The sequence below is a fragment of the Pollachius pollachius genome (genome assembly GCF_949987615.1).
Source record: "Pollachius pollachius genome assembly, chromosome: 12".
Taxonomy (NCBI): domain Eukaryota; kingdom Metazoa; phylum Chordata; class Actinopteri; order Gadiformes; family Gadidae; genus Pollachius; species Pollachius pollachius.
Genome location: NC_136945.1, coordinates 16,512,037 through 16,524,164, shown reverse-complemented (window position 1 = coordinate 16,524,164; position 12,128 = coordinate 16,512,037). Strand labels below are relative to the sequence as shown.

Here is a 12,128-nt window from a genome sequence, read left to right as displayed (position 1 = left end):
TTTAAAGCCGTCCATAGGAAGTCGGTCCGGCTCCGCCATTTTAACATCCTCAGCCTTTAGAGGAGAGCGCTCAAATTTGGCCGTTCTAATCAGTCGTCAGTCGCTAGAAACGTTTGTATTCGGTCGTCTATATAGGTGTTTAGCCTATACAAATTCTATTTAGTCAATTTTTCACTAATTCCAAATTAGTTCCTACGGAAGAACCGCTATGCCGAGCCACCCGCTGCGCGTGGCGGTTGTGTGCTCGAGCAACCAGAACCGCAGTATGGAAGCGCACAATATCCTCAGGTAAAACGGGCCGAGACGAAGAGAAGAAACCACTGCATTGCCCTTCTCCGAAGTGACCGAGCCCGTACTGCGCGGTGCTAATGGCGCTGGAGCCATAACCGCACAATGCTCCATGACAGCATATCGGCCTCCACCCAGCTTCGACAATGGGCTCAAAGCAGAACACAAAGCCTGTAGTTTATACCAAGGCTGTTCACCTGGATTATCTTTATTTTTGTTGTTTTTGTTATTTTGACAGACGTACACGCCTTTCCACTTATTAGGTTTTAATTGTATAAAGATACATGTTTGAAGGAGAAAGTAGTTGATTTTTCCTTACTCTCTGGCGCCCTCTCTATTGTCTTGAAGAAGAAGGGGGTACTGCAGCCTTGAACCACCGCCTGATGGCGCTGCTCTCTGATCCTAGATTAGTCACTTTTAGAAAAGGGCAATAATTCATTTAATATATTTAGCACCTAGAAAGTAAAAGGCTTTGCCCACCAAAACGACGGATGCCGACTCTTTTCCCACAAGTTACCCTAGTCTATTTTTGCACATCGGTTAAGTGTAGTGGACAAAGACCTACTAGGAAAGATATGGGTATCAGTTCGCTTGTTAAAATCCCGTGCCATATATGTGACGGCCTTTTTTTTTTATTTTTGATTGAGGAGTCATTTATTTTAACCCCGCAGCTAGCACTACGTCTCTGAAAATTCGACTTTCTTCATGTTGGCATGTCATACTGGTTAATTTTATTACTTTTGTTTATTCTAACTGCTGTGTCATTAAATGCGCTGTTGGGGGGGAGATTCACTTTAACACTGATGCTACATTCTGAACTAATACATTTTTATTAATGTATACTTGTTCTTTCCTCTTTGCAGCAAACGTGGATTTGACGTGCGTTCATTTGGGACTGGCTCCCACGTGAAGCTGCCTGGCCCTGCCCCGGATAAGCCTAATGTTTACGACTTCAAAACATCTTATGAACAGATGTACAACGACCTGGTCCGCAAGGACAAGGAACTGTATCCCCTTCACATACACATACACACACACACACACACACACACACACACACACACACACACACACACACACACACACACACACACACACACACACACACACACACACACACACACACACACATACACACCAACCAATATGCACTCTGTCGCTGACAATCACACGTGCATACAAAAAGGGACATAATGCTGAGAAGTAGATCTGCGCCATTTGAGGTATAGGCATTCTGTGAACATCCTTGTTGAAGAACATGTGGTGCCGTTGGAACAGCAGTACATTACTTTGGGGTGTCCCGTTGGGCAACTGGCTTCTAGGTGTCAAATGACGTGTGACAAATGTTTGTCTGTTCTCGTTCATTGTCGTTGATAAGTGGTAAACCTTGGTGCATCTGCTTGGTGTAGGTAAGTCATCTGCCGGGTATGGGTAAGCTCACGGTAAACAAACTGGTTGAGTTAAGGATATGATTTGTTGATTGCAGTTTGTGTTTAATCATCAAATGTTCCACAATGGGGTGTATTACCTGGCTTGAATACAACAGCCACCTTGATCAAAGCTCTTCTCAATAGGTTATTGGGATATCATGGGTGTGAACAGAATTCCCTATGACATAAACGCAAAAAAAACCATGATTATTATCGTTCAAAGTCTCAAAATTGGGAAGGAAACGGCAATTAAAATAATGTAAAACCATCTCTAGCTATTGGGATTAGCTTGTTTATTGTGTTGGTTGAAAAAAGATGGTTTCAGGCCTATATTAATATCAGTACATGGTCAGGAAGAATGTCCGGTTCAAAGACCGAGTGTGTGACAGAAATGGTTGCCCTACATTCCGAATGCATTGTCTGACAAAAAACACCTGACAGTGGATAACAAATTGCAAGTTATTTATTGGCCACTAGATGGCAATGTGCTGCTTTATTTTAATGGCGAGTAAACGTTTTACAATAGGTTGGACGCCATGGAGAATTTATGATTTATCTGACCAACGTGTTCAAATATTGGGGCTTTGTTCCGCCTATCCTTTTTTTAATGGATGACTCATTTATGTTAGGTATTTGTATCACTGAATGTTGAGGGATTCTCTCTAGGCCAGCTTGCTGTGCTCCTTAACCACCAACTCCTTAAGGTACACCCAGAATGGAATCCTTCACATGCTGGACCGCAACAAGCGTATCAAAACCAGACCGGAGCGGTTCCAGAACTGTAAGGACCACTTTGACCTGGTCATTACCTGTGAGGAGAGGGTCTACGACCAAGTCCTGGAAGGTGAGGCCTTCGTACCCAATGTTGATGTACATACGCTTTTGTCATTCTAATGATGAACAACCAAGTGTTCTGCGGTGTCGTAATCTTATTTTATGACTCAAACATGCAATGTGACCGAAGCCCAATGCTAAGGGAGGGGGTGTCCCTGACTGTGCCGCTCCACAGACCTCAGCTCCAGAGAGCAGGAGACACTGCAGTCGGTGCACGTCATCAACGTGGACATCCAGGACAACCATGAGGAAGCCACGCTTGGGGCCTTCCTCATCTGTGAGCTGTGTCAGTGTGTGAGTGTCCACCTGTTAAAACCTGCCTGTGACATACATGCATGCATGTTAATGCTGAGCTCTTTATATCTGGAATGGAAAGTGGGTGGGGTGGGAGGGGGTTGATCACTTTGTATACCCTAAACAGGGAATGTTCATGTTGCCTGGAGGTTATTTGACCTTGTCCCGGGGGAATCTGTCAATGTTTTCCTTCAGATCCAGCACACGGACGACATGGAGAATGAAATCGACGAGCTGATTCAGGAGTTTGAAGATAAGAGTAACAGGCCTTTCTTACACACCGTGTGCTTCTACTGACGGCCCCCGTCCAAATCTTGCAATAAAACCTACCACCCCCCCTCCCCGCCCATAAGCCGTGAACCAACAGCAGTACACACACACTCTTTAAGCAAGCCATCTACACCGCTCTCTGTGTGTGTGTGTGTGTATCGATGATCACGTTACACGCGTGTCCCTGTACGCAGCTGTAACGCACGCGTGTGTACGAAGGCCAGCGCACTGGGTTCTGCGATGGCTCGGTGACGGTTTTTGACAAACGGTGTGGACGGATTGTCCTTCATGCTGAGGATAGCCTCTTGCCTTTGGATCCAATGTCAGGCCATGGTCCCTCCTCCTCCCAGACTCAACCCTTCATGCCCACCCAGCCACACCTCTCTCGGGAGAGCGAGACCCCAGCCAATCTTATAGTAGGATATACAGTTTTTGTTTTTATTTCTTTTGAATTGGAGGCTGATTGTGCTCTTTTTGTTTTCTCAAATTCTAGCAATTGTTTTGGTTTTTGAGTCATTTTGACCCTGGCTGGTGTAAATGTGCTTGATGAATGAGAGACGCGTCTATGCTGATGCGTGACTGCCTGAAAGGACATGTGACCGTGTGCTAGAGATTAGTCTATAAATCGGAGGGGTTGATGTTGATTAACCAAACTGACACCGTATCCCTCCGGTTTGATTCCACCATAATGTGTTGATTCTTATTTATACTCAGATTTGCTGTCTTTCAGGGTATAGTTTTGTTTTATTTTGTAAATGTAAAAGAATAGAGAAAACATTGTAATTATTTGCTGCAAGCTCAGTCAAGAGTGCCTGAATTTCTGTATGTACATATGAATCCACTAAAGAAACAATCTCTTCAGAAACCTCTCTGCTCTTGCCTGCTTTGAGTATTTTTTTTCTTTATTGTGGTGTGCATGCCGTATGTTGAAACTTTTTTAAACTCGTTTTCATATTTCTTTTATTTTTAAGTAAACTGGAGGTGTGCTTAGCTGAATCTATGCAAAACATGAGTCCATCAAAGCAACCTGCCAAAACATTTTTTTAACTATCAGAATGTTGTAAACCATTCGGGTCATATATTTTGAGACGCCAATTATTAGATTATGTATCAATACTGAGCTGTAATGGCTAAACGTAAAACAATCCCACGCACTAGTTCCTATATGATCTTGAGGACCAATTAGAGTCTGTATGTCTATAATGACGTCTTTCGTCACGTGCACCACTGCGCTCTCTAAAAAAGCAATGAAGATAAGAGCGATTCTGCAACAATTTGGTCACTAATCTCGTGGTTTGCGTTGTAAAGGTAAGAAACAACGCGAAATGTCCAGTGCCTCGTAACGTCCAGGATGATGCCGTTTACAAACGCTAACAGATAAAATGCCTCAATGCTTTTGACATTGTGTCCGACGTCGGCTGGACATGAAAACTTTTCTTGACCGATTTCACAACTTCAACGTACCGTTTATGTCTCAGGCAATAACTTTACTATTTACTAGACACGCACACTCGCTTTCCTTGAAATTTCTCTCACGGGGGGTAGGCCGTCTGACCCATTGATAACTACCTGAAGCATTACACACGTCAACACACGCTACCACCATGGCCACCCGATCCCGTGATGTCCGGAAGGCGATTTCCCACCGCTTGATTTGGACAATCTAAGTAAGCTATTTCTGCTTTGGAATTTCAACTATAATGTTTTTAATTAAAGTAATGTAATATGTGTTTAGCCTGGCTGTCAAAAACCTATTGAGTATTTATTGTCACAGCCTGCGCAATTACAATGAAATAGGCCAAATGGTATGTCCTTGACCTGCCTTTTTGGAGAAGTTATTGACCGTCTCCAGCTGGCAGCCATTACTCCTGATTGGATTTAAGTTTTTGAACGTAGGTTCATTCAGTAGATTTTCCTCTTCGCCATATCCGTGACCTTCTTGCATCCTGATCCCAAACCCATCACAAAAACATAAAATGTACTTGATGGTTGCTACTTTGTTTTGACTGAGTTTATCATATGTAAAACAAAATATGGGGAAGAATGCTTGCACCATACAAACAAAACAAAAGGACAATTAATAAAACAAATGTATTGAATGTTTCATCATTTATATAGAAAATCACAATCACGCAATTTTAATAATGTTACTATTTGTAATGTTAATCATCTGTAAACATTAATTAAAGACATACGGTTTCCATAGAAAGTACACTTTGACAGATATATCAACATGAATCAGTGTCAGGCATAATTTATGGTCACCGATTTTAGTGGCCCACTCTATTCCAGCTGTGTTGTTCTGAAGACGTCAGACACAGACACCACTTGGGTACGAGGGCCAGCATACTCTTTTTCTTTTGTTTGATCCCAGCACCTCTGTTGTGGTTCAACCATCCTCCTCACACAGGGGTTCCATCCTTTGGCGGAGGAGATACAGTCTTTACCTCCTTTTCCTTCTCACTGGAAGGAGTAGCAGCAGCAGGTTCACCTACGCTCTCTGCCTTCACTCCAACGTCAGAGACCTGATCCACTGGTGGCACAGATTTGCTCTCTTCCGTCAGCTCAACGGTGTTCAAAGTGGGTGGGGCAATCTCCTGTTTAATGCTGTCCTCAACTGGAGCAGATTTGCTCTCTTCCGTCAGGTCAACGTTGGTTGTAGAGGGCGGAGCCATCTCCTCTTTGATGAGGTCAACTGGGGCGATGACCTCCTGAGTTAGGGGGGCCTCGGTGAGGTCAACTGGGGCGATGACCTCCTGAGTTAGGGGGGCCTCGGTGAGGTCAACTGGGGCGATGACCTCCTGAGTTAGGGGGGCCTCGGTGAGGTCAACTGGGGCGATGACCTCCTGAGTTAGGGGGGTCTCAGTAATTTCAACTGCGATGTCAACCGGAGCGATGACCTCCTGAGCTAGGGGGGTCTGGGTGAGGTCAACTGGGGCGATGACCTCCTGAGCTAGGGGGGTCTCGGTGAGGTCAACTGCAATGTCAACTGGGGCGATGACCTCCTGAGCTATGGTGGTCTCGGTGAGGTCAACTGGGACGATGACCTCCTCAGCTAGTGGGGCCTCAGCCAGAATCTCCTTGGTGACCTCAACCGGAGTGACCACCTCCGGCACTACGGGGGCCTCAACCAGGATCCCCTGGCTGATGTCAATAGGAACGACCACCTCCTTTGCGAAGGGCAGAATCTCTTGGGTGATGTCGACCGGAACGACCGCTTCCTGTGCTAGGGAGGCCTCGGTGAGGGGCAAGACCTCTGGGCTGATGTTCTGGGCAACCTGAGCCACCACCTCCTGAGCTACGGGTGCCTCGGCCAGGGGCAGAACCTCTTGGTTGATGCTTTCGACGACCTCAGCGATGACCTCCTGTGCTAGGGGGGCCTCAGCCAGGGGAAGAACCTCTTTGCTAATGTCAACCGGAGCCGCCACCTCCTGGGCGAGGGGCTGAATCTCTTTGACGACGTCAGCCGTAGCTGCTACCACCTCCTGAGCCAGGGGGGCCATGGCGAGGGGCAGAATCTCTTGGTTGAGGCTTTCGACCACCGGAGCGACGACCTCCGAGGCCTGGGGGACCTCAGCGACGGGCAGGATGAAACCTATCTTCCCATCGCCGCCTGCTGTAGTGGCCTGCTTGGGAGGGGGGGGCCTCACTTGCAGGCTCTCTACGCCCTCTCCGTGAAGCCAGTCCATCTTCTGGATGTGCTGTTTGACAGCATCTTGGACGCGGGCGTCAATCATGGCCTCCGTCAGGATCCCACTTTCAGAGGAGTACGCCGCCGCCTGGGTGTGGAAGGAGTTGAAAACTTAAGTTGACTTTAAATCTTTAGAAATGGAGTACCACCAACATGATAAATAGTCCATAACATGGACACGGCCAATCAGAGATTGGTATACAGACCTGCCAGGCCACTCCCAGCTTGGAGATCTCTCTGCCAGACATCCCCTCTGTGTGCTTGGCAATGTCAGAACACTTGAGACCGTAGTCAAACTGGGCGAGCTTCAGCCTCCTGAAGAAGACACCAGAACAACAGCAGAAGGGGTGATGGTAACGGCTTTGACAGCATTTTTTATTTCTAGAATGCATCAGTTATAGGATGTTATGTTCTTGATACCATTAAGGAAATCATTGTCCATCGCTATAGACTACAGATATATCCAGGTCATTTGCAGCTTTGAGACACTTGTTACATATTTTCAACTTTAACGATCCCTTTAACAATTTCAGTCGTATTATACAATTTAATTCGGTCAAAGCGCTCTATTTTCAGATCTGAGCGAAGGATTTAGTGTATTAGGTGTATAACTCACTGCCTCCCTCCAGTGGCTGGCTCCAGCACGTATCTATCAAAGTACAGTCGCACCAGCCTCTCCCTCTCTTCAGGGCCTGGCAGCGCAAAGTTCACTATCTCATCAATACGGTCGTTGATGGCCCAGTCAAACTGCTCTGGTTGGTTACTGGCCAGCACCATCATAAACCTGCAGGGCACAGAGGGAAGAAGAAAAGGGTTTGAGGCATAGAGATAGTGGGCTATAAGACTGATCATACAAGAGGGTAAATCAACGGGGCGTTGGATACACTTAGGGCTATGTTGGCATGGAGCTTGAAGGTTTTGTATTATGATACTTGTTCAACGCATACCATTTTTATTTAACCATGATTATAGAACGATGTATTGAGTAAGATGAATACTTACTTGTTGCTCTGTTCTCCGGTACGATAAAGGAAGGCGTTTAATGTGGCTCTGAGGTCTTCACTGATCTTTTCCTACAAAACAGACACAAAATAAAATGTAAGTGGTTTGTATTATACAGGATTTTCACAATATGAACCATATGGACGGATGTAACGGAACAACTCAACTTACAGTAGATCGCTTGCGTAGAAAGGCATCAGCCTCATCAACAAAGAGCAATAATCTAGCATAGGTAAAGGAGAACAAAGGAATGATTTTCAGCAACCATCCAATTACATTCATACATGAACAAAAAGGGTTTAATTTATGTTCATAATCATTGAGAGCATACCCGCGCCGGCTGGTGTTGGCCCAGTCAAACACTTTGTGCATCGCTGTGACACCGTCACGACCCATGGGGGCCACGTCGCCTCCCGTCATGATCGCAAAGTCCATCCCAGAATGCATCGCCAGTTTCTGCTCCACACAAAGAGGTAACGGTTCATCAGATCATATGGATTGAGGTTCACAAAGGAAGTTTCTCAGATGATGTGAATTATGCAACGTGTGCGTACCTTGGCAAATAGAGTTTTTCCAGTTCCTGGCGGGCCATACATGAGGATATTCCTGTAAAGGCCACGGTTCTGCCTTGTGTTTCGAGTTGCTATGGCAATGTCTCGCACACGCTCTTCCAGTAAAGGCTAAAGGGATTATTAAATAACATTGATTTGCAATCTTAGCATTTTCTCCAAATGTCACAGCCTTTAAAGAAAATGAGGGTCATGAGGAAAAAAAACATTCGATCGACTTAACATCACAACGTGCTGATGAATTAAAATGACCATTATATCTTCTCATCGTAATTCATTGTTGCTATGGTTATCACGAGGGGTCAATATCTTAATTTAATAAGGATTGTATACAACACCAGTCAAAGACGCTTAACGATATTATCAAAGTATTGTCCAGCCCTAGTTGTAACTTGAACACTTACGCTCAGCACGACTCCCTCCAAGGCATCCTGTGGTTTGCTCCTCAACCGCTTCGTCGTCTAACAGGAGGTGGGGGAGGGAGGGATGAGAAAATGGTTACTAAAAAGGAACACAAACAGATCTTAAACGTGCACGCATCAACTATGCCACACATAGCTGATGAGTGACTGTGGCCAAGCCAAACGGGCCTCCCAGCTACCTTGATGGGATGCTTGATGGCTTCTGCCACGGTGATACGGGACGTCTCCCTGACCAGGGATGGCTTGCCCAGCCGGGCTTCTACGTAGCGGCCGGCCACTGCGGTCGTGTTGCGGGCCGTGTAGACGCCTACCGCCAGCAGGGTCAACCCTCCTACCTGCCGACGGGAGGAGACACTGCATGTGTTTAGAACTTGAACATCACATTAGCCGATGAACGTGGCAGAACATCACAAGAGAAATGTGGTATGGTTTTAATATAGTTTAATTTATTCAGTCTTAACATCATCCAGGGCGCGGGTATTTAACGAAAGAAGATGTGCATGTAGTCGCTGACCAGAGCTGTGGAGCTATATCTGGGGAAGTGTCGATGTGCCCAGCATCTCCACAAAACCTGAAGTTCGTCAGCCACCTACAGCTTTTCTACCATCCTCACGTTGTACCTGATGGAGCAGTGCATTGTGGGGAATGTTCTCACCGTAGCTGTGACTTTGTCCCAGTCCGACACAAAAGCCCTGAAGCCCTCTCCGAACACAGCCCCCGCAGTCCTGAAAGGAAACACATTTATTACATGCTTTGTGCGGTGTGTACTAAAACCATCAAATCAAATATCTAATTTAAATTATTAGTAGCCGTTTTTGCATACTGTTCATGGCCTATGGCTTTTTTTTAAGAACCATGAGACACTAATGAATATAAGCTGTTCTAGTGAGGACGTGATATTTCAACTAGATATCACCAGCACATACAACTAGTAATACAAAAGGAAACACCAACTATGTCACCATGAGCAAAGAAGCACTTGTGTAAGCCACCTACTTTATAGACTCCAGAACGGTCTGCCTGTGCTCGGCCGCCTTCAGGCGGATCTGCTCGCGGATGATGTCTGCGTTCTCCCGCTCCACGCGGCCCCGGGCTTTGGACTCCGCCTCTATGCGCAGCAGCTCGTTCTTGTGCCTGAGCTGCATCTCGTGCTCGATGGTGGCTGAAGTAGAGGTGGACCCGGCACAGTTAGAACTCCAGCCAATGATCAACCTTGCTGTGTGATATACACTGCAGCTGGTTAGTGATGTCGGCTACCTTTTCTCATGGACTCCTGTTTATTCACAGACTCCTCCTGCTTACGAAGGTTGTCCTCATTTATTGCTTGCTGTGAACAAAATGAGTAAATATTTTAAATTTGCTTGTTGGCGATAAGAGCTTTTGATGCGTTTTTAAATCCAGCAGGTGAACTCACCTGTTGTCGAAGCTGGTCTTCATATCGCTGCCGAGCTAGCTTATCCTGGTACTGGGCTCTCTGTGATTGGACAGACAACAGGGTTACCATGGTGACATGCTACGGGCCCACCAGAGCTGGCTTAGTACTGATTGGTCGAGTGCATTACTGAATTAAAGTAAGTAGCAAATGTAACTTTGGTTCCATTCTTACCGCCTGATTCTGTTTGGTCTCCTCACTCATGGTTTTCCTTCTCTCCTCTGCCTGGATACGGATTTGATCTCCTTTCAGTTGCTCCACTGCTGCCTCATATTCCTAACACAGGAAATAGCAGGAAATAGACAACATCACAATATTAACATGCATCAAATCTCAACCTGTAGTCATGATGACTGATGTAATGTTTATAGCTCAGTTAATGAACCTTTGTTAAAACATGCTTAAGGAAGACATTTTCATTGAATGAATGTCATTGAAATTCATCACCTGTCTTTGTGAAATACTTAATTCTGATTCAATAACGCTATGGATGCCAACAGACTTTGGTTGCAGAAGCAGTACAACATTTTGCAAATCAATAAAATAATGGGTTATATTTTGTGTCAAATTATGGATTATCTCAAATAAAAGCTGTGTGATAAGAGGGATCATGTACAGCGAAACAATAATTATCGCAGAAATAAACCCCTGAAGGCTGATTCAAGACCCCTGAATCACCTGCCAGGGTTTATTTTGGGGTAAGGACAGACTACATTGTCCCTTAGGTAATATGGCATTGCTGCAGATTGCTTTGTCTACAGTGTTTATAGAAAGAGTTAAATTAGTAAAATTGAGGTTATGCCACGTATTTATAATGTATTTAATACAATGTGGAACTTGTTAGGTACATCACGATGAAACTAGATACACTAAACATAGGTATGCGATGAAAAGTAGTAATCTCAATGGTCTGCCTTACCTTAAATTTACTCTGATGCTCCAGCTGTACCGTCTGCTCTTGCATACGAGACAGGTCCAATGCTTCCTTGGCATGGCCTGAGGTGAGGTATTGGCAGAAGGGAAATGGTATTCCAAAATGAAATAATTGCAATGTATACGATCATTTCAGCAATCTTGCAACAAACGGAAAAAGTTTCATTCATTTAAAAAGTAATGTGGACAGGGATGACAAGGATGACCTTTGAACCGGTCCCCTTGAATGAAGGTGAGCGTTGATTAAGTATTTGTCAATCAGACAGCATTCTGTACATGCCGTTCTCATCTTGCTTCACCTTGGTTTCATATTTGCACAACTCTGAATATCGATTCCTAAGCGACGACTAACGAATGCACCCAATGAATGCAACCAGATTGTATGCAATATGGCTCCCGTTACATTGCAGAATAGTTTCTGCACTTCACACTTACGAGACTTGTCGAGGTCTTTGGCTGCCTGTGCAGCTCGCTCCAGCCCAGTCGGATCGAAGCTGCTCCATTTGTCCTTGAGTTTATCTCCACTGCCACCGGTCCCACCGGCCGGGGCTGGCGGCGGAGGTGGTTGCGGGCCGGGTGGGGGGGCTTCAGGCTGCCCCCTGTTAAGGCCAAACAGCCAGGACATTTTACTGACAATTGATATTACAAGACTTATGCAAGCCGGTCAGAAAAATGAGGCTCTGACAAATGCCTGTCAGCTTACTTCCTCCACATGCGTGTCACGCCGAAATGATTCACGCAATTGCAGCAGACGATTTGCCGTGGTCTGAACAACAGCTTTTGCTATTGGCTACTGACAATCAATCGGCTTTTTCATTGGTAGTTGCAATAGCGTCCTCCATAGAGGTCGCGTTTTGACCCCCCCCCAAAATTGTACGGGAGCCGCAAATAGTAAAAAGGGTATTTTTGAAACTTTAAATGTCATTTGATTACATCATGATGCTTTTGTTACCGAAAATATTT

The 12,128-nt window shown here is 45.4% G+C and overlaps 2 protein-coding genes across 2 annotated transcripts; one reads left to right on the top strand and one right to left on the bottom strand.

Moving 5' to 3' along the window:
* Nucleotides 1-22: 22 nt before the first annotated feature.
* On the top strand, nt 23-3,975 carry ssu72 (SSU72 homolog, RNA polymerase II CTD phosphatase). Its single transcript, XM_079747941.1, has 5 exons — nt 23-288; nt 1,152-1,295; nt 2,423-2,562; nt 2,728-2,846; nt 3,042-3,975. The coding sequence occupies exons 1-5, from the start codon at nt 209-211 to the stop codon at nt 3,141-3,143; spliced, it is 585 nt and encodes a 194-aa protein (XP_079604067.1). The 5' UTR covers nt 23-208; the 3' UTR covers nt 3,144-3,975.
* A 1,279-nt stretch (nt 3,976-5,254) lies between these two features.
* On the bottom strand, nt 5,255-11,857 carry atad3 (ATPase family AAA domain containing 3). The gene is made up of 16 exons (XM_079747937.1): nt 11,601-11,857; nt 11,152-11,228; nt 10,407-10,508; nt 10,215-10,274; nt 10,058-10,127; nt 9,797-9,962; nt 9,456-9,525; nt 8,980-9,135; nt 8,783-8,839; nt 8,364-8,489; nt 8,141-8,265; nt 7,981-8,032; nt 7,810-7,880; nt 7,424-7,591; nt 7,014-7,122; nt 5,255-6,895 (listed from the first exon to the last, which is right to left on the bottom strand). The coding sequence occupies exons 1-16, from the start codon at nt 11,788-11,790 to the stop codon at nt 5,519-5,521; spliced, it is 2,976 nt and encodes a 991-aa protein (XP_079604063.1). The 5' UTR covers nt 11,791-11,857; the 3' UTR covers nt 5,255-5,518.
* Between the last annotated feature and the right edge of the window lie 271 nt (nt 11,858-12,128).

What these genes read in the sequence shown, in the direction of transcription:
- atad3 (XM_079747937.1), bottom strand. Translation starts at nt 11,790, where the DNA reads ATGTCCTGGCTGTTTGGCCTTAACAGGGGGCAGCCTGAAGCCCCCCCA. An exon ending in ACCGTTCTGGAGTCTATAAA is followed by an intron (nt 9,526 to 9,796) that starts GTAGGTGGCTTA and finishes GTTTCCTTTCAG; the next exon opens with GACTGCGGGGGCTGTGTTCG. An exon ending in GGGACAAAGTCACAGCTACG is followed by an intron (nt 9,136 to 9,455) that starts GTGAGAACATTC and finishes TCCCGTCGGCAG; the next exon opens with GTAGGAGGGTTGACCCTGCT.
- ssu72 (XM_079747941.1), top strand. Translation starts at nt 209, where the DNA reads ATGCCGAGCCACCCGCTGCGCGTGGCGGTTGTGTGCTCGAGCAACCAG. An exon ending in GAAGCGCACAATATCCTCAG is followed by an intron (nt 289 to 1,151) that starts GTAAAACGGGCC and finishes TCCTCTTTGCAG; the next exon opens with CAAACGTGGATTTGACGTGC. An exon ending in TCTGTGAGCTGTGTCAGTGT is followed by an intron (nt 2,847 to 3,041) that starts GTGAGTGTCCAC and finishes GTTTTCCTTCAG; the next exon opens with ATCCAGCACACGGACGACAT.